Raw genomic sequence first — 22478 nt, forward strand, 5'->3', positions numbered from 1 at the left:
ATTGTCAGCAATATTTTTTCGCTTACGGTGCGTTTTGGTATCTTTTTCAATGACCCTGACATCGATTACTGATATCCGCAAGCGAAGTGTTTTTTCTACCCTCAAAGAACACTCTTCGTTCAATGTTTGTAAAGTAGGTTACGAGATGATCAAAACAATCACTTGTCCACCCAGTCCTAGTTATAAAACTGAAACGCCAGCGGTTTCTTGTTGGCTCATTTTATACAAAAAGCTCATTCTTGTACATGTAGCCACACATTTATATACGTTACTTTAGATCTCTTGAAAATTCATGGTCAACACAATTTCAATATTGGCATTGAGTGGAGAATGAGCATCGATGACGAATTTCCATTGCCATTGGAGTTCAATGGGCAGACTTGTTATTAAACCTGAAAAATTCTGCTTTAAGAAGGAGATAATCTGTACGAATGATAACTATAGATACTCTAGAAAATATTAGAAGTCGTCTTTTTCATGATCTGAAAAATGTATTTTTGCATAAATCCCTGTTCTAACTTTGAGAAATAAAGCAAGTGGGCGGTCTTCCTTTGTTACAATTCCGCGTTTCCACAACAACACTTAAATATTTGTGACTGAAGTTTTACCGATCAATACTTATGTATATGGCTTACGCAAAATTTGGGCGTCAACAAGTTATGAAACAACATCTAGCGTTATGAAATCACGATCTGTTAGCTTATGCAAGTATTTGTTGAACAACTTACAGATAGCATACAGATCAGAATAAACATTTGTTCATTTCTTCCCGGTAATATATAGAATAACTTCGGTAGGCTCCAGCTCGGCATGTTGTAAGGGATTGCATTCGTTATTTCGGATGGTGACGTAAAGTCGGCAGCCCCATGTATGAGGGATCTTCAGGCGTCAAACCCCTGCACGTAAAAGAACCCAACACACTTATCGAGAAGAGTAGGGATATGATCCCGTGTGTTTGGTCAAATACGCGAGCCGTAGCGAAGCCGCATTGCACTACTTGCTAATAAAACACATCATCACGGATCTGGTCCTCAGTCTGAGGTTCGACCGCTTAGAATTACTATAGGTTTATTTGGTAACTTCTTTCATTTGTATGCATGTCTCCCCTTTGAGAAGAAATAGTTCAGGGGAAAAGCGCCTTAACCGAATTAAAAGACGGAGGGCAGTTGAAAAATATGACAATTTGCCCTCCTAATAACATCTGTAGCTGTCATTCTAATCAAGCTGGTAGACCGTTAGAATCTTTCAATGGGCCGAGCCTTTATGTGATTTTCCTACACAGATCAAAAGATGCTGATTTCCACTAGAGCAGGTTTCGACCTAAATATGCCGAGGCCAGATTTCCTATTAAATGTTATATTATTGATCAAAAGATACTAATTTCCGCTAGCGCAGGTTTCGACCTAAATATGCCGAGGCCAGATTTCCTATTAAATGTTATATTATTGATCAAAAGATACTAATTTCCGCTAGCGCAGGTTTCTACCTGACTATGCTCAGATGCTTTCCCTTGCTCCTTTTTCAATAGAAAAGCATATAAAAGGCCATACGTGCGTAGGAGGGGGCACAAAGGACACCCACCCCTGCAGTTCACAGGTATTCCGTAAGAGGATGTATGTTGTTGCTAAGCAACCGACTCGCAGCGGTGTAAACTTCCTGTCCGCGCGGGGGCTGACGGGATAGATTTCCATCAACAAGTGGTTCAAAATGGCTTCCTCGATGAGAACTCCGAGGGACCTGAAAGTTATGATCGAACAGAGCCACCAGGTACCGACTGAATACCATGTTTGTGTTGTTTTCTATGATCTTAAGTTATGCAGATTTTACAGAAGGTAACTTGCGACAGGCGGCGCATGTCGTTACGGCAAATCAAGGTACATTGTAACGCACGGAAAAAGAATTTAAGAAACATATTTCCTGCACCAACTTCGACAACCTACGCATACCGTTATTATACACAAAACTAACACAAGAGATCTTTTCAGTTTTTTTTCCCGGCGATGTCAGTCCAAAAGTATATGACATGACAGACATAGGAACTGCCCACAAACTGAACGATTCTTGGTTCATATTTGCCGCCAAAATTGCGTAATAATTGAATTACACACAACTTGTGGGAACTTCCAAATATTTACAAACAATGTGTAACGTTAGAATGAGAAGAACAACAACAAGTTTAAGAAAAGGGTGATTCTGCAACACTGATAGAATTTTGAGGGAAAAGAAAAGATGAATAATCTCACTGACAACGTGTTAACTGATCACCCTAAACACCTACTAAAAGAGCTAAATGATAAACCAAATTTTGTAGTCTAATCAAAAATCAATTTGATCTTAAACCTCATTTGTCTAATGAACCATGGCCAGCTCTTCAGTAGAATAATATGTTGCACATGAATAGTTTGGTGAGGAACACATAAATATAGAAACTATAACAGAATTGTTGGGGGTTGGAAGATTGTTGCTTGATCTCTGACAGTAATCCACCTGGCACCCTCTGCTCGGGGATAAACACAAGACACACAGCTTATAGAAAGCAGTAGAAAGTAGAGTATGAAGGTGTGATATATGTACTTCTAAGTTGAACCTCAGTACTTCTAAATGTACTTCTGAGGTACCTCTGACATCAAACCGCCCGGCATCTGCTTGGATATTACACAAGACACCACTAAAAGCTACTTTTAGAAGTAGAGAGTAGAGCATGTAGGTGTGATACCTGTTCTTCATGCTCTGTACACATGCTTCTAAATGTACCTCTGACAGTTCCCCACCCCGACATCAGCTTGGAAATGACACAAGACACAATCATGTAGCTTTAATAGCTATAGTAGGGTATGCCTAAACACCTCACCCGACCTCATCCGACCTCACCCGACCTCATCCGAGTCTAAAATGCAGTGTATACGGGGCAGGGACATTATTTGACGTTCTGGATACGTTAAATATGCAATTATAAATGCAAAACAAGCAGCAAACTTGAAGTATTTACCAGTTTTTATAGGTAACGGGAGGTCAAGACGGCCGGCGCAATGAATACACACTGCGTGCGTGTATTCGTGGCTGAAAAACACTTTGTGTGCAGTTATTGTGTACAGATACTGTGTACAGTTATTGTGTACAGTTTCCATTAGTGGTTTGTGATGAAAATGTAATTAGTACCCACCGTCTTATCGTCCTGTCGGACAAAAATAAATAAGAAACGTCCCCATGTAGACCCCAACAGTGGCATGATCCAATATGGCGGCCAGAAATCTTCTATCATGGAAACGAGCGGAGTAACTTATAAAAACTGGTAAATACTTAGAGTTTGCTGCTTGTTTTGCATTCATAATTGCATATTTAACGTATCCAGAACGTCAAATAATGTCCCTACCACGTATACACTGCATTTTAGACTCGGATGAGGTCGGGTGAGGTCGGATGAGGTCGGGTGAGGTGTTTAGGCATACCGGCTATAGTAGAGTGGTAGAAAGTAGAGAATGTAGGTGTGTTCTTCTGAATAGTACCTCTGTACACAAGACACAATCATGTAGCTTTTATTAATAGCTAGTGGTAGAGTGGCAGAAAGTATAGGTGTGATACCTAGGCCTGTTCTTTTAGATAGTACCTCTGTGCACAATAGCTTATAGCTACAGTACTAGTAGTAGATCAGTTCACAGTAGAGCATGTAGGTGTTATACCTGTACCTTTTTTGTGTAACAGGAATGGGGCACGTCTTACAAACTCACGTGGGAACAGGTGAGTCCAGGTGTGATGTGGTGTGCAGCACCTGTGTAGCCTGTAGAGTAGCACCTGCACCTGCGACTTAATTTATAATAGACATTTATTTCCATCTAACCCCACATGCAGAACGTTTAACTTTGTAGTGACCAGGCACAATTTTCTATCATCAATTCTTTTAAGGCACATAATTTTTCCATTCAACTTTCAAGGAAATATTCTAACCGCATTGAAGCTGGTACCGGTACAATTCTCTATGACTGAGAAGCAAGATATATTTTGAAATAAGTGAGTTCATCAGGCCAAGGCATGATGAGTATTGCAGACATTACAGCAAGAAGAATCTTTTTGTTGTATCATTTTAGACAGTTGATTTACAGTGTATGATAAATTGATAGGTGACCTAAATTAGCTTAGTAAAAGTATGAGAAATTTGCATGAGACCATGTATTTGGACTTCATACTTGCTTGCAAACACATGTTGCAAACAAGCATTACTTCAATAGGTATTTGCTAAATGTTGATATTTCAATGGTTGTTATTTTTACCTTTTAGTTCCTACTATACTAATGAACAACTGTATGACTATAGGCCAAAAGTAGTTACTCAAGCAACAGGATAAAAGTCTGAAACAGTCAGACATTTCAGACAGCATCCGTATCTTTCCAGGTCCTTTCCTTTAGTCACTGACGAAAGATAGCAGATGCTGACTGAAACGTCTGTTTCAAAATGTTTGGCATATCAAGTATTACCTGAATGTCAAACCTTCATCTATGTATGACTACGGGTCATGAATATACATGTATATGAATCTATATCAAACAGTATACTAGTAATATACTGGATAGTGAGTGAGTGATCATTAGTGAGTGTATGTATGTTATTTTTCCAGATTGGAGATGGAGAGACGGCTCCTCCCCTCACTTCCTCAAGCTCTCCTTCTGCGGCCAATTCAGACAAAAAGGGAAAAAACAATGAAATTGTGCAAAACCTCCTCGGCTTTGCAAACGCGGACATGTCGGAGAACGCCATGTTACGCTCTCGTATCGACGAGCAGTCCGAACTCATCTGTATCCTGAAAAGGCGTTCAGACGAGCACCTGGCGAGCGCCCAAACCCTGGAGAGAGTGAACGCAGAGCTGAGAAGCTTCCGTGAAGACGCAGCAAAACAGTTAGAACAGGAGATCAGGAAGTTCAACATCCTGGACGATCGGTTTCACGAGCTGGCCTCAAACCACGAAGAAATGATCAAGTTCAAGGATGAATACAAACGACAGAATGAGAAACTGAGAAAGGAGAATGAGAGACTGCGGGATGAAAATGCGAGGTTGTTCAACAAAGCGGTAGAGGAAAGAGACCAGAGGATAGCAGTGCTCGAGGAGCAAGTGGCTAGTCTGAACAAGCAGAGAGGCAAAATGGAGGAGAAATGCAAGTAAGTTGGCATTGGAAAGTTATATTGCTGATGTGATGTGAGAAATCTGAATGATTGTTTGTAATCTAGCATTATTCATTTTGCAATACGAACTTTATTATGGTGGTGATTATAGTAAAAATGTTCATAATTGGACAAAATTAGATTGCCAACTTAAATGACCACCTTGTGTCATTATGGTTATCACTAAAAAGTATGTTATATTGTAAAAAAAAGAATGTCAGCTATACTGTAAGTACTTTGTGCTGGTGAAAAGGGAGACTAAAGAAACAAAAAGTACAATGAGCAACTTGATCTGTAAGAGAGACTGCATCTGTGTATGAATCTCACCCCCCACAGCTCCCTAACACAAGAACTGCAGCAACAGGAAACATCGCACAACACTCGACTGTCAGCTCTGGAGAAACAACTCAGACAAGCACAAGCCAAAATCAACGGTAAGGAGAAATGGGTTAAACTCTTTCACTCTAACGTTATACTGAAATTTTATAATAAACTGTTTACAAGGCAGCTATTATTAGGAAAATGTTCTTTGAATATTTCCTTGCCTGAAATATTTGAGTTTTGTCTGTTTGTAATCGAAGCTGTTATACAAATCAATTACAAGTAATTTATTATCAAAGCTGTCATTTTAATCAAAATTATACCAATTTGATTTCAATTTTATGATGCCACCATGTATTTATTGATGTTGTTATCCACCCACGCCTTTTCATTTTGGATAGTTACCCGATATGCCTTCCTGACCTCTTTGAATGGTTCAAAGGACAGCAGATTGCAAAACTGGGATATGGGAGATTCTTTATACACAACCAGGTATTGCTCTCACCTGCTAACGTTTCGATGTCTATCAGACACCGTCTTCAGAGCTTCTGACTGGAGTACTGCTTCTCACGTTCGCAGGTGAGATCAATACCTGGTTGTGTATAAAGAATCTCCCATATCCTATTGTCTACCAACCTGATGAAATTATTTTCGGAAGATTGCAAAACTGTTTTTGAACAATAAAATCTTAAAAAACATGACAATTAACTTAAAGCTGTCACCTCCATTAACTTTAATCTGCCTGGTTACATAGATCTGCCACTTTGAAAAACAGTGGGTATGATAGACTCTAGTGCAGCAGCCACCCCTCACCCCCAGGTATGCACAGTTTAGATATACAGGAGTTGTTGGCTTTTCAGGGTGGCAGAATTATGTATCCTGGTAAAATTATGTCAGTAAATGTTACATTTTTTAAAATGAGTTTAATATGTGTATGATGATGATCGTTCAACATATTTTTTTTCCAGAACTTCAGTCAGAGCTCTCATCTGTCAAGCAAGAAAGGCAGACTGTGAGTAAAGAAGTGGAGGAACGGCTCAAAGCACTGAGTAAGGAGAGGGACGAACTTCTGGACCTGTCCATGCAGAGGGGAAAAACCATACAGGTCAGATCTTATGAGAGGAAGAGAGAGAGAGAGAGAGAGAGAGAGAGAGAGAGGGAGAGAGAGAGAGAGATGGTTTTTATGTATGTGTGACTTAAACGTTTCATATAATGTACATGTGTGTGAAGACATAGATTATCCTTTCTAGAGATATATCACATTAAGTAATGTTATCTAACTGCTAACATGTCAGCTTGCACCCTTCTTGTGTTTACCTTTACCTAGTCCCATCCTCATGCCTGAGGGTCGGGAAATATGGTAGTGTCCAGTACCAGCCTCCTCCACTCTCTCCTGTCTCTGGCTCTGTGGGTGCACTCAGCGAGTGGGAGTCTCGTCCAGTCATGGATGTCGTCCCCCACCTCCTTCTTGGCCTCCCATGGCTCCTCCGATCCTGCCATTGATTGTTCCTTGTTCCTGTTTACAATAGCAATTGTTCACAATATGCCAGAAGAGTCAGGGTTTGCTGTTACCTGTTGAATAACTAATGACCAGTCAATCTATGATTTCAGGAAAAGCAAAAGGAGGCAGAGAAGTTCCAGCAGAAAATAGATGAAGCAGAAAAGGCAAAACAGGCTGCACTGGCAAAATTTGAGTAAGTCACATTTCTGTATTTTTCTGAAAGTGTAGATAAAAAGTTGAGTAGATCAGAACACAGATTATGTCACAAATGCTTTGCAATAATAATCAGTTTGGAATTTTCATTTCTGAAGCAGGCCACCATTTGATGGGTTGACTGTATAATGATTGTTAAGTTCATGATCGGGGGGTGAGGAGAAAATGGAGCGTTTCCAGTGGTTTTAAGCTCAAATGGTTGAAACAATGCAATAGGCAGGCAGAAGACATCTACCATGCATCTTTAAACAAACATTAAACCATGAAAATTTACAGAATTTTTTTACGATTCAGTTTTATCTCTGTCCTTTCTCTCTGCCTTCTTCTCTTCCCTCTGTTCTTCAGGAGAGAGGCTGCTGCAGTCGATGCCAATCTTCAGGTACAGAAGTTGAGGCAGGACCTGGCAGAGGCCCAGGATAGGGTGCAGACCATGGTTAAAGTAAGTCAACTGTTTGTGTGTGTGTGTGTGTGTGTGTGTGTGTGTGTGTGTGTGTGTGTGTGTGTGTGTGTGTGTGTGTGTGTGTGTGTGTGTGTGTGTGTGTGTGTGTGTGTGTGTGTGTGTGTGCGTGTGTGTGTGCGTGCGCGTGTGTGCACTTGCATGTATAGTATATTGCATGTGTGTGCATGTGCTAGGCATTTTAAACATGTGTGCCTTTGTGTGTGTGTGTGTGTTTGGGTGGAGAAAAGGTGAAGGTAGTCCCATAGCCTTTTTGAGGCCGTAGGGACTGTGGGTTGTTATCCACTGTCCGTAGGCTACGGTATTGGAAGGCAGAAGCCAACCCTCTCCTTCCATTGCCTTTTACTGAACCAACTAAAGTCTGATGTGACAATTTTTACACCTGGGTGAAGTGAAGAAAGGTTGTGTAAAGTGCCTTTCCCAAGGACAAAACGTTTAGCCAGGAATGCCAGGAATTAAACCCATGACCTCTAGATCTTGAGTCCGCTAGCCTAGCCACTCGACATGATGTGGCGTGGGCTGAGTGTAAAAAAGGTAGTACTACATGAATACATGGTTGTTAGGGGTAGGTCGTAGTTGATGTTGTCTGGGTGAGTGGTAGTCATGATATTCATATGTCCCTTTGGTAGAGAGGGAGACATGCTGACATTTATACCCGTAATGGTGAGAGAGGGAAGTACATGGTCATGGTATATCTCCTTGGTACTGAAAGGGATGCTATTGAGGGTCGTCAGAATGGCATGAGAGTTGGTAGAGAGTAAGGTCCTCTTTCCACTACACATGTACAGCAATCACACTGCAACTGTACAGTGACCAAAGTTAGATTTGTGCGACCCTTTCTTTAATATATAATGCACAATGTAAAAGTATGATTTAAAAGAGAAGAAACCTTTAGACCTTAGACCTTAGATCCTCCCGCAACTTTGTTGCATAGGTCAACTTGGCTTTGGATACTTCTCCTCCAAAGGTTGCGGTCTTGTGCCGCTACTGGCATTTCCTCCAGTGAATGTAATCCCAGCTTCTTCCCGTCGTTTTGCAGTGTTCGCCTGAGAGTGACCTTAGGCCGTCCTCTCGGACGAGTGCCTTTTGGTTTCGAGGTCATGGCGATTCTAGTCGTTCTGTGCTCGGGTAACCTCCACGCATGCCGGGCAAAAGTTAATCTTCTTTTCATTACAATTGTGCTTAGAAGATTGTGTTTTGACTCCCGTGGACGATCATTAGAACAAGTAAGGAGGTTTGCCAGCAGTGTTGCTGTGAGGTCATCACATAGGGGGAGGAACCTTTACACCTTTACAACTGTACCCTCCATAATTGGCAAAAGGCAGGTGAAAGGAAAACTCAGAGGGGGTAATTAAACCTGCTCATTACACAGTCATTCAAAGTTCAGATTTGGTCATGTAATGCATGATAAAATACCTACATTGTAACCTACAAAGTAACTCTTTCTTTTCCAAGAAAGCAATTATTCAAACCTCTAAGTGCCAAAAGAGATAATTGGGTTAAGAAAGGTCACACCCAACTGTTTTTGCTTTCCTCCGTTCTTACACCAGCTGTGTCCAGTTTTATTGTATAATATGTTGAAAAGGTCACTTTATTTATGATTCAACGACCACTTGGTTGTGTAAGCAAGGATATTGTGTAGCTTCTTTACTGTTCCTAGGGAACTTTGGAAAGTGTCCCTCTTTGCTTTGAAGAATTTACACACACTTTTGGCAACTAGTTGGTATGTTGATAGAATGAGATTCAAATGAAAGTATCACATATTCAAGGACAATATTTTAAGCAAGGTATTTATTAACAGGCACCTGAGGAATCCTTAAATCTATGTGATATTGATGAAATACACTGTCACACACATGATGTTGTAGTGATAAGGGCTGTCTCCAGATTTAGATTTTTTTGTCAGTCCCAGTGACTCATTGTTTGGCAGCCCATGTTAATTTTTGTTGTTGACACTGTCAAGCTTACAAAAGCACATTTTTGTCAATTTTATGCCCTGAAGTTTAGATAATTTGGACAGATGGTGAAATTTCATTTTCCGTCCCAAAACGGAAAATTTCCGTCCCAGGACAGAGGGACAGGTCCTTGAGACAGCCCTGGTGGACACAGGCCACTGTAATTTTTTTTCTGCACCATTCATATTTTTGTTTCTGCAAAATAGACATGTTGCCAAAATCTTACCTGTCTGCAACTGATTTGGAAGGACTTTTTGGGCAATCTAGCACTGATATGCAGGTAGAGGGTCAGGTTCACTAGGACTAACGTTACATAATGTTAATGCTACTAGTCATTTTTATCTCCATGAAAAATGGAGATATTGTTTAATCTGTAAATTTCAACATGCCTGTCTTGGTAACCAACATGTCCTGTCTTTTTCTCCGTGTACGCGGTAACATCACTTTAAACACCTTGTGTATTAACTTTTATTATTTGTTTGCTTTGCTCAGTTGGTGGCATGCTTGTTTTTCTTTACTTTAACTCAATTGCCACCATGTAACAATACCCAAAGGCCTATGCTTGGACTGGATTATAATTGAATACACAACCAGCTATCCCTGCCTTTTGATCATATCACCATGTGCACCCTGCGGCAGGATATCAGCCCTTTATTGAGTTCCAGCGTGAAATGCTGTGAATACTAATAATTTGCATTATGGTGACAGCAGGGAATAGTCTCTGAAATACGACCCTAGCTGTTAAACAGGATTGAACTTAGGACTAAGTATTCTTGCTTGCACGCTACCGGAAAGGGTCGCAGTCCTTAGGACGGGATGTTAATAAGCCGTGGTCCACTGTACATTGTGCTTGTCAAAAAGAGCTAGGGGAATTTCCTGGTACAATGAACCTGTAGTGTACATAGTGTCTGTCTTCTTTGTCAGGACCACTGGAAGAATAGCTCTTCAGTGAGCTAAAACTGGTTCGAGATCACTTTCCTTTTCTTATAGTTTACAGACAGATGATGTAATAAGAGAGGCAAACGATAGGAAGATACATGGTAGTTATTTTGATTTGATATGTGTTACGCACACACAAACACACAAGTCAATTAACCTGCTATGCTAATTGCTTGGTTGAAATTACTGTGACAGTAATGAATGAAAGGCTTCTCCTTGATTATGGTATTAATGTTAAGCTTATCAAGCAAACACATAAGGTAAAGGGTACATCTATAAATGTTAAGCTTACATATCAACTATGTGTTTTGTGAAAAAAGGCACTTAAGGATATTTGGCATCATGTATTTAGTAGTTTGGAGGTCTGAATTTTTATTTGCAAATTAACAATGAATTTTTGTTTTTAGGAGTTTGATGCCTACAAAAAGCACACCAGCAGTCTTCTGACAAAAGAAAAGGAGCTGAATGCTAGACTAAGACACCTGGTGGGGTAGGATGCCGGAACATATCGTGATTGAGAAAAGCTCGAAAGCTGAACGATTTGGAAGGTATACCAACAGTGACATGGTTCAAGCCGCAAAACAGCTAAGACTTAAAGTTTAGAGATGCTGGCATCTCAAACCTAAAGCAACACCATAACACCTCTTTCTGAAAGTGATAAAACATGTCACCGGTCAGTTTTACTTTGTAAAGTTTGCAGGGTTTTTTTCCCTAGTCATTTTATGTTATTTGTAAAACTTTGTTTCATGTATTTTCCGTCTTTCTAAAGCTAGTCTTATGTATGTAACAATGAACTGACATGTTGTATCATTGGAAATTATAAGTAAATGAATTAATGACTAAACATATCGTCTATGTTGACCACTTTAAATGTGTATAAAGAGTATGTCATATTATGTTTGTACATATCAGTATTTTAAGTATATATACACAACATATCAGTTTCACTGTGACCATGAATTTGGTTATCTTGTAAAAGTTTCAGAGATCCAATGAGTTTTGTATATCATTATTTAGTCAGTTTAGACTTAAAAAAGCATCTGCCAGGGAAATCCATATTTTTAAGATGAAAATGGTCATTATCATTTTGTCATTTGTAAATATGATTTGAGGTTAAGGTTCTTGCACCGAAAACTTGAAAAAAGCTTGGATTTGTGTTTTCATGACAAACCATAAGTTTTCAGGCACCCTTCTTACAGGAAGATACCTATTAGTAAGCTTATTACAGGAAGATATGAAACAAAAGGGTGGGTGGGAGTTGGAAGAGTATATATACTCATCACCCCCTCCTTAACTTTCTAATGGAATAGTCTGTTGGAAGACAGGACACATGCATTTGGTATACCATCTTTTAATACATACACGGACTGTAATACAATGTGGTATTCACACATTGACTCATTGCAAAATGTACACATTCCGGATTGTCAAGCTTTGGAAAGAATTTACAAATTTCAATACATTCATCAATTCTCACAAATTACCCACTTATTCGAATTGAATGACACTTCTGCACAGTCTATCACCACTTTAAAGGCATCCAGAGCATTTTATGAGGCTTGAAACTTGAATTGAAAAACTCACATGATTTCTATTCATTCTTTCACCGTAAGTTTCAATTATAACATTATACCATTACATATCGAATTAAATGAGCAAAGATACGATGTCGTTGTATGGTGAGAACTGATAGAAAATCCAATCCCTAATAGACTGATTCTGACTGTCCATCAATTAGCAGTTCGACCAATGAGAGAGTGACTACGCGTCCGTCAAATATTTGCATTTTTATGTCTTAATTTTGCATTTCTACGGTTTGACGGAGGTGGCGGGGCTATGGTATCTACAGTATTTACAGTAGGCTCGTAAAACTAAAAGATCACCATGTAGATTATTTTTGTGCCGTTTTTGCGCACTTTTGGTAAGAAATCTGAGCGCAAATGTGGTAAACAGTGGCATTAAATGTCAATTTCATAAGGATTACAGCAACTAGAAAATTTCCAGTTTTCAAGTGTCATAAAATGCTCTGGATGCCTTTAATTTACTTATCAGTAATTAAATGTTCAACAACAATAATCATTGTTTAATCAACATAATAGTATTCATATTGATCTATCAGGCAATCCAAGGACATCATATAAGGTCCTTGGGCAATCTGAGAAATGCAACACTAGAGGTCCTGGTCCACATACATGTATGTAGGACTTCTGAAACATGCTTGACACAATTCTTGACCTTTTGTAAACAATAATTGTTTAACTAAAAGATGGATAAAATATGTTCTCTGAAGGTTAATGGTTGTCAGAGACAGCTTTTCCACATCTGTATCAATATGGCCGGTATAATCGCTCTTTGATGTGACCCACCCTTGCACGCACACAGCACAGCAGCTGGTTATCTTTTACTGAACAACCTGTCACACCAAACCTTTGCACATCTTAAGCTGTAAGCGTTGTTTAAAGCTATCTAATGACAATGCAGTATCTACAGTATACTTGGTGGCAACAAGTTCCACTCTACGATAGTTGTTGGGGAAAAGTGAATTTTTGAACACGTCGATTTTGCGTTGATAACTGTGGTATTTTGAAGAATGACTATTCCCTGTTCTTTTCTGAGCTTTCCTGCTATTTCCATGAAAGTAGCAACACAGTAAGAATATCTTAACAAAACTAGTTTTAGTTCTTTCTTCATCCTTTAGGCTTGCAAGAAAAAGGCATCAAATGCATTTGAGAAGAGGCAATGATATTTCTGATGCAGAGCTTTGATTGCTAATACTGTAAATGCAGAAATGTTAGCGGTGGTTTTATGTTCGCGGTTTTTGCGGTTAACTTTCAGCGCAAACTATAAACCACCGCAACACTTTTTGCCCAGATATGACTAGCGCTACTATCGTTTCAAACGCGAACTTAAAACCATCGCGAACATTCAATTTTCTCTCTACCGCGAAATAAAAACCATGCGAAGTTAAATGCATTTACAGTAGTAGAGTGGGGATGGGGGTTTTGCATTATGGATGTGCTTAAAGTCAAGCCTCAGGTAAGGGTGCCAAGGTTGGAAACTGGGGTAAGTGCTCTTTTCTCAAAAGTGGTTTCAGTCGTTTTCAATCTTATTGATTTCGCAGCAGAATTTCAAGATCAGAAAAGATGAATGAGTCTTGATATGTTGCATATCTCAAAATACCCAAATAGACATCATCACACAGTGCTAATATACAGATTAGTGTATCGATTAAAACACCATGAAAATATAAATAACATGGTCACATATTCAAGTACACACCAGCTATGATTAGATATCCATAACATGTAAAGGGACAACATTAATAATATCAAATGCAAATATACCTTGATAGGATGACAATGTTCACATTTGATATATTCCATACCTCAGTTAGTTAAAATGGCAATTCATCTAGGGTCATTGTATACACCCTGTCAAGTATACAAACATGATACAACGCACACAAGAGAATGAACTATCATGTTAAAACACATGAGTATATCAAAACCACAGTCAAACATCTAAATGTTGAAAACCAATCTGTTCCAATACATGTCAAGAAGCACATATATCAACAAAGGTACTTTTACTGAATACAAGAAGAAACCAGTGATGTCAGTCGACAATTACTTTATACACAGGATGTTGCCAAAGAGATATTGACCAAACAAAAATAGTGTGATACAGAATCATGTACACATCCTTCAGATGTGAAAATATGGAAATTGTAACCTGCTGTGACGTAAGAACAAAATGACATGTCATATTCTGTGTCATTTGTAGTCTTTTAGTCTATCAATCTTACCCCCCCCCCCCAGATACAACACAGTAACTTTAACACAAGACATAGGCTAGCACAGATGAAATCAGTCATGATACTGAACATTATACATGATTAGGGGAAGATGACAAGAAAACAAAGTACCAGACAGGTTGGAATTGTGACTGAGACCTCTAGCCATATTTTTTACAGCATATTCAAAATGTACCAACATATCTGTCACACAATACACTATATATGATATATAGAGAGAGATTTATTACCATATATACAAGTATATTACCCAAAACGGGGGGCATTTCATTTACTCAAATTCGATGGATTATCAAGCTTTTTTCATCTCATTATAAATCTCAATGAAAAATGTCAAGTTCAGGAAAAATATCAAGATGTTGTCCAAAAGGTTTGAAATATTCTTAACTGTATCAAAGTTTTAGAAAAATTTTGTGATACTTTAAGAATATCCATATTTTCTGTAGCTAATATAAAGTCTTGACCGTTTTACTCTCTCAATAACACTTTGTGTTTTTAACATTCAGAGTTGTTCAAATGATACACTTTTTCACACACTTCTTTTTTAATGATAGTGTTGGCCTCAGTGCGATCAAACTTAAAAAAAGAATACAAGATCCCGATTTGATCTGAATATTGAAATAACCATTATCCATATGAAATCACGTACTTGTATTTTTTAATTTGATATCATGATACCCGAGTCCACAAGAAACAAAAAAATGCTTCTTGCTTTTTCTCCTCATCTTATGTATCAAAGTGAACCCATCAATTTTGTATCATGTGAAGTCGTATCGGAATTCAAAGTTTTCTAAATCATGGTACCCAACTACCTCCCGGTCAGCAATAAGAAGAAAATGCAATACGAAACCGGTGACTTAAAAGAAAACAGCCGGAGGGAGTCTGCAACGAAGGCTAGTACCAAACCTCGAACTGTACAAAAAATATCACCCATTTTCCTCTCAATTTCATGTACAACACAACAGGTGTCTGACGACCGTACCATGGTTACTGTTGTGATTTGCAAACAACTTGCAATTGCGTTTGATACTATTGCTCTGAGATTCAAGAATGTTTTTCTCTTTGCAACGCCTTCATACTACTGTGAAGATAAAATTCTTGGTAAGGTGATGCCATGCAAAATAACGCTCAAGCTACTTTACTACATGCATTACGGAAAATGAGATGATTAAATGAAGCTTTTGCCTAAGCCAAGGGCAAAAAAACACGCTCAAGTAATGAGTCCCACTCGTTTCGTAAAAATTCTGATTTAAGTCTTAATAGCCTATCATTTCGTGTCCTTGATCATCAAGAACTCTCCGTCTTTACATCCATTACTGGCACAGGGCCAATTTGGAACTTCACAGGTGCGCATGCTCATTATAGAGATTTATAGTCATTGACAAGCTACGGCCTAAGTTTTTTCTTCATCTTGACGGGGAAATTGTCCTATACTATGATTCGGGTATGCAGATGTTAAGAAATGTTGTTTGGGGAATTTAAGGACACTTTTCAGAGTCAACTAGATATCACGTTTGCTTTAGCGCTCTTCTAGAGGGAGCTACGTGTACTAAATGAGCTGTTTAGAATAAAGGTAATATTTAGGAAACCCTCATTTAATGACACTGAAAGGTTTAGCCTGGAGTCCAGCCGTGTTAGCTTTGGTTCGCTCCCATGGGCCCAACGGTCGCTACCCCGCACCGCAGGATCGGACAAAGCAAAGAAAGCTGGACTCCAGGCTATGGCAGGCTAGATTTGAATGTTGTAGCTATTGATCTGCAACATTACCAAATTAAAATGCTTTTTCAGCATCTTCTTTCTTTCATTCCTTGACATCCATCTGTGATCGAGGGATGTGAAAATTACACATTTTCTGGGGTACCCTGAAGATCCACCATGGCCATGCTGATATGGTCAGTGGCGTTTCTTACACTGTTTCTTGAGCGTAGAACGGAATGCTGACCGGGACAGGAGGGTGCGGCAGTACTAGCGGGTCCTGTGCCGGGCTTCAGAGCCAGTAGGTACTTCTCACGAAACTTCGGGTTGGTCACGCCTAGGATGATGCAGTTAGTTGAGGAACTGGAGTGAGCTGCAGGAAAAGGAAATATATTTTCTATATGTAACTCGATACCATGCTCTTTAGAATACATTTACATGTATGATCAGTTATACTAGTGTGCAGACGTTATTAACCAATCTGGGGAATGTGAGAACAGGTATGATCGTAGTTCTGATTCCAGCTGTCTATCAAAGTTATACGTAGCAGTTCAACAAAGCGGTGCATGATCCAATTGATGCAATTTGACGGGGTGATATACTGACAGTGTATATGATTGCGACCACACCTAGTCAAGGGACCAGTGTCATGCCTAATTTCTGCCCCTCCCAAGTATACCTACGCCCAAGTGGGGCGTGGTAATTTTCAAGCAGTCCAAACTTGAAAGAGTCTTGGAAGAGTCGTGTTGTGGAAGCTTACCCTAACCCTATGCCCCTAACCCTAACCACATAGCCCTAACAATAACCTTAGCCCCAACCCTAACCCTACTAACTCCACGCACGCGCACCACCCCACAAAGCAAAATCTAGCGAAGCAGAAATTTGCTCCCCACCAGTGTAAGGCAGTAAGCAGCTGCAGCATTACTAGACCGGTTTTACCAAGGAGGTGCAATCCAGACTAGTTGGGACCATGTATACATGCGGTAATTAAGCCCCCCTCTCACTGGACCCGCGGCACGCTGGCGGCGTCGCCGCTGCGGCCGATCGAATTGACAAAGCACTTAACGACTTTCATCGACAAAAAACGAATATTTTTAAGCTCTGTGTGTTTTGTTGTCTTCTTGGTCATACTTGTGCGTTCTGAATGATATTCCCATTATAAAGTCAACGGTAACAAATCCAGTTTAGGACGCAGCGACGCCGCCGGCGTGCCACGGGTCCAGTGAGAGGGGGCTTAAGCAGCATTGTAGGATCAATCTGACATCCAGACCGGCAGGGGCCATATTTTTCTATGCATAAGCCTCAGTCATCGATCAGCTTAGCAGCCGGGCTGTCATCAGTTGTCACCTGATAGGATGTTGTCATAGAGCACTGGGATAGTAGTTATAGGGTTGGCCGCCTACTGCGTATAACCCCAAGGGGCTGAATCGTACGCCTGAATACGACTATTGCCCAGGTGCGGCCATTGAACTGTATGGTGATAATGAGCCGGTTGCACCAAGAAGAACCCCTGCATGAACATACATACCGGTGATTAAGGCGGTCATGTGAACTCCCATTGGCCAGTGGTCCTCGAAGTCTGCCAGCACGACGATGACGTACTGACTCCAGCAGATGAAGAAGACCACGCCGATGATGACCAGTGTCCGGAGGAGGGTCAGGTCGTCCACCTTCAGTTTGTTGCTGAGGCAAGAGAATTTGTTGAAAGTCGGTTTTAGACTACGTGACAGGATCAAGACCTTAAGTAATCACAATACCTATGTTGAATACAAAGGTCTACCTTTGGCCTTTAGCAGTATTTCAGTTTTTCCTATTCTTCCAGAAATAATAATTTCTAATTTGTAAAGGTAGGCGAGAAAAAGATTCAATGCTTAGATACCACTTACGATTTTTCAAGATAAAGTGTTTTCCCAACAGCTAGAATGACCATTTTGGCAGAGCTAGACACCGCCCATTGAGGTCACCGAAAAAGGACATCAAAGCGACTAAGTTGCAAGTGGTGACCAGTATGATGGAGAAGACAGTCTTCTAATTGCCTCCAGAAATGGGTGACTATTCTGCAATCCCAAAATAAATGTATAGCCTATTCTTCTTCTTTACAATAACCCCATGAAGATGAATCTATCAACCCCCGCCTGTGCAGTATTTGGGGTACTCTTTGGCACCCGGTTGGAGATTAATTAGCCAATTTAACTCCTATCGTGTTTGCAAAACAACCATCGGGTACAAAAGATTACCCAGGCGGCAGAGAGCTTCGTCTGCCCCAAAGAAAGCTCGGCCGAAGAATGCCCGGCCTAGCGACGATAGACTGGATGTCAGGTTGATGTAGCCTGGAGTCCAGCCTTGTTAGCTTTGGCCCGCCGCCCAAAATCCGCTGGCCGCTAGATTGTTGGCGGCTAGCGGATCAAGGGCGTCTGGCCAAAGCTAACGATGCTGGACTCTAGGCTAAGGATGATGGATATCAAAGAAGCGCTACTTGGAACTTACGCCGGCGCCATGTTGCTCTGCTGCCGATGTTTAGCCATCCTCTTGTTGGACGCTCTGACGAACAGGTATATCCTGGTGTAACAGATGACCACGACCACCACTGGTATCACGATGCCGACGCAGATCAGGTGCAAGGTGAAGGAGAAGTCGGCAGTGCGGTCGTATGTGCAGCCCATTGTCTTGTAGTCATACCTGAATGGGGCAAAGCGTAAAAGATGCAGATGAGCTGGAATACAGGCGTCATTGTCTTAAAGTTATCCCTGGTTATAGAAGAGATGTACATGCTGGGTTACAGGCTCTGATGATACAGTATTTAGTTATAAAGCCAATAGTATTTACCTGAGCTGACAACGTTTCCATGCAGAGTATGGTTAACTCAGTTTTCAATACATTATTGTAGACTCGGGTATATGTAAAGCTTTTTATGTCCCACACTGCCTTGAACGTATTCTAAGATCTAGAAATTATGTTAAAGTCACTGCTACGCTAGATACAAGCAGTAGCCTGCCTTGTTACTTGTTGACATCAATGGCTTTGAATGTTTGCTTCGGTTTCTGTGCCCATGGATCTATATCTAATGAGTATGTCTTTGCAAGAAATGTAACAATGCGTATTCATAACAGTACTGATACTGACTCTACAGAAACAGACGTTTCCTATATAGCTATAGAATGGGTATTCTAGAGAAGGATTGTGTATATACCAGTGTCTTGCCCATCCGATCAACAGCGGCAAGTCAAAGAGGCTGAAGCTGTAGAGCCAGAGAACCATGATGAGGATCATCAGATTGCGGGTTGTGAAGAGCTCGTCGTGACGTGGCTTGTTGGTGACGTAGTAGTAACGGTTGATGGAGACGAGCATCATGGTCATGATGGAGCAGATGCAGGAGGTCACGCAGACTGACCCCACGAACTGCAGTAATGATATGGTGCATCTTACATTTAGTATCAGTTCAGATGTTAGGTTTGGATGTCGGACGTTTTGGCACCCTATCCGATCAGGACGATTCGGCAACATGCCTAGGACTGTTTCTAAACGATTTGCCGCCAAGAGGACGCCTACCTTTAACCCTAACCATAAGTCTAACTCAACTCAGCTCTAACCCTAATTCTTACACGAACCCTAACCATAACCCGAGTCATCCTGGACCTGTCACCTGATGCCGGATCGTCCTGATCGACTAGGGGCCGGTGCCAAATCGTCCTGGCACCGTTATAACTGTTATTTGCTAGGCCAGAGCTGTCTGTCATCGTGGTGGTGACCTGATATACGCTTTTTAGAATGGAAATAAAAGCATCTACGAGGGGTGATCAAAAGTGCGCGGCCTCACCCAGAAATAAGGTGCACAACTCAAATTTCGGGGCATAGTTATAATGAATAAAGCCTTACATGAATATTTACCAAAATTCCAATCATTGTGATCATTACTTTCCAGGCGACACCCAGAAATAAGTTCATCAGTAATGTTAGGTGAGAGAGAAGGACAATTGAGCTGCGACCAGAGGTGTGGGGGATGTCTCCAGCTCTGTTGAAAGTCAGGTTCTCTGAGACTGCCTTTCTAGTTGAAATACAAAATGATTCCTCATCAAGCATTTTGACAATGTCTCCGTCGATTTCATGGCATGAGAAGCACAGCTATGGTCACAGTTTCACACTTGTTTTTCTCGCCACTTGCCCACCGATCTTCAAAAGGAAGTCGACTGGAAAGTAATGACCACAATGTCAATGATTTGCGATTTGGTGATATTGTTTCAAGGCTTTATACTCTATAATAGTGTCCCACAATGTGCGTTTGGCACCTTACTTCTGGGTGAGGCCCCTTGTATTTGCAGGCTACCAGGGGCAAACAAACACGCTCACATAACAGTTTCCAATTTACACAGGCAGACGTTTTATAAGATGCACCGTAAGTCTACTCGTGTGTTGATACATTATTGTGTCTAGGTGTTTTGCAAGCGTTTAGCCAATGGGTGTGTGTTTGCAGGTGTGAGTGAGTTAGTGAGTGTTGGTGAAGGTTAGACATCCAGGTAGTAAGATACGCCAAAAATAGTTACACAAGAAACTAGATAAAATTTTGAAACAGTCAGACGTTTCAGACAGCATCCGCTAGACGTCAGCAGTCACTAACGAAATACAGCGGATGCTGTCTGAAACGCCTGACTGTTTCAAAATTTTATCCAGTAGCGTGAGTAACTATTTTTGGTGAGTTAGTGAGTGTTTGTATGGTTTTCCGTAAGTACCTCACACACTGCGGGTGATCTGAAGAAGAAGCCGGTATCAGCGATGCCCACCACATTAAAGCAGTCCACAAAAAGGGACACGCAAAGGTCAGTTATAGCCAGGTTAAAGATGAAAGCGTTGGTGACGGTTTGCAGCTCCTTATACCGAGCGATGACGTAGATGGTCAGGAAGTTGCCTGTGAAGTCAAATAATGAGATTTTGTATATCGTCGTAGTTCGCAAAGGTTGATTGATAATTTTGTTATACTATTCAAATTCAATTTTCAATTCTGACAGTGATTTGATTGACAGAACAATTTTGTTACAAAACATCATGGAAAGTATAGCTTGTAAAGTTTTAACTAGATGTGTAAAGAGATAGTGCATGGTCCATAGAAGCTGCGCCCTTTTCTACTCAATCCTGCATTCTTAATTAAATATCCTTCATCTGGACCCAGGGTCTAGCGCCGTAAACCGATTTAGGAAGTGCAGTTCACTGTTGCCTTGCTACAGTTTGAGGGGTGGATTGACCCCCATAACTGCATAAACACATAAAAATCCCAGACTGTCTCAAGCTGGAAACAGTGGCAGGAGAAGATTAGCACAATACTGGTCAGAAAGATTCATATATTTTTCTCCACTGGTTACCAAAGTAAGTTATGAAACCATACAGAATGACGCAGAATACTTGTAACTAAATCACATAACAACATTCAGTTTTTGGAAAACTAACCTTGTGTTCAAATTTCAGCTTTCAAACCAGCCTGTCAAAGTTGTTTCAAAGTGTGTAACTGTATATTTGCAACTTGGAAATGACCTCCTCACAGTTGAATTCAAATGTTTGGTAGTTATGTGGCAAAAAATGTGGCTTAGTTGTATCTGTGGTGTCTACCTGGTATTCTAGGAAGCCAGTTATGTAGACTCTGTAAAACTTGTAAGGTAAAACTGCAAATGTAACTGCCAGCTAACGTCATTTATATTCTGGGTTACGTAAAACTAACTTCTTCATGTACAGCCATACATCAATTCCGTATCTGTTGTCTCAACATCATATTTCAAATATGTCTTGAAGAGTAACTGTGCTGGTCACAAAAGTCAGTAGCAGACTGACTGTGGTAGTTCACGTCAGCCGAATTTAGGAGGTCTCCGTATGGGCCGGTGTTTTGCGTGAATCTATTCCGTACTTCCTCATTTGAGAAGCGTCTAATCGTCATAGAAATGTTTGTATCAAATGATAAGTTATTAGCGCCATCTCAATGTACTGGTCGTAGTAGGTTTTTACTGCAGACATGACTACCATGGTTATAGATTAGAAATGGTTGTTGTGTCACTTACCAAGCGTACCCACGAGGATGAGGATGATCAGTATCACAATCAGGGACCATTTCCAGGCCTCACTCAGCTCTATGTCCACAGTCACTCCGGTCACATTCCCTTCGGTTCGGTTCTCGTCCATGCTTGACAGCCAACTGTATGTAAGACAGTCACAAAGCTTGTTGTCAGCTCAAACTCAAGAAAATTAGGCCAGAAAAATGCCCACCGCTGTTTCTATGGAGGGGTACAGTGCATACCTGCCTCAGACAACTGTTGTCCTAATTGCCGGGTTCTTTTATATAAAGGACGCCGACGTAAAAGTGCGTCATTAGAAAATATGTGTATGGGACTCTCTAGGGGGTTTAAGATCATGGGAGAGGTTTCATATCATGGTACAGTGAACAAGATT

At 40.6% G+C, this 22478-nt stretch overlaps 2 protein-coding genes across 3 annotated transcripts; one reads left to right on the forward strand and one right to left on the reverse strand.

Moving 5' to 3' along the window:
• The first annotated feature begins 1653 nt into the window (after window positions 1–1653).
• On the forward strand, window positions 1654–14304 carry LOC136447323 (coiled-coil domain-containing protein 89-like). 2 transcript variants are annotated; one of them, XM_066446092.1, is made up of 8 exons: window positions 1674–1767; window positions 3703–3738; window positions 4613–5151; window positions 5491–5588; window positions 6444–6580; window positions 7087–7169; window positions 7535–7628; window positions 10948–14304. In XM_066446092.1, exons 1-8 carry the CDS (start codon window positions 1708–1710, stop codon window positions 11032–11034), a joined length of 1134 nt encoding a protein of 377 aa, XP_066302189.1. In that variant the 5' UTR covers window positions 1674–1707; the 3' UTR covers window positions 11035–14304. The 2 variants fall into 2 exon arrangements, with proteins under 2 accessions (XP_066302190.1, XP_066302189.1); XM_066446093.1 differs by lacking the exon at window positions 3703–3738 and having other exon boundaries at window positions 1654–1767.
• Window positions 14305–16195: 1891 nt separating this feature from the next.
• On the reverse strand, window positions 16196–22211 carry LOC136447209 (melatonin receptor type 1A-like). The gene is made up of 6 exons (XM_066445925.1): window positions 22091–22211; window positions 20777–20952; window positions 19240–19448; window positions 18537–18728; window positions 17578–17732; window positions 16196–16422 (listed from the first exon to the last, which is right to left on the reverse strand). The coding sequence occupies exons 1-6, from the start codon at window positions 22209–22211 to the stop codon at window positions 16196–16198; spliced, it is 1080 nt and encodes a 359-aa protein (XP_066302022.1).
• Window positions 22212–22478: the final 267 nt, after the last annotated feature.

Source organism: Branchiostoma lanceolatum, chromosome 13 (assembly GCF_035083965.1).
Source record: "Branchiostoma lanceolatum isolate klBraLanc5 chromosome 13, klBraLanc5.hap2, whole genome shotgun sequence".
NCBI lineage: Eukaryota > Metazoa > Chordata > Leptocardii > Amphioxiformes > Branchiostomatidae > Branchiostoma > Branchiostoma lanceolatum.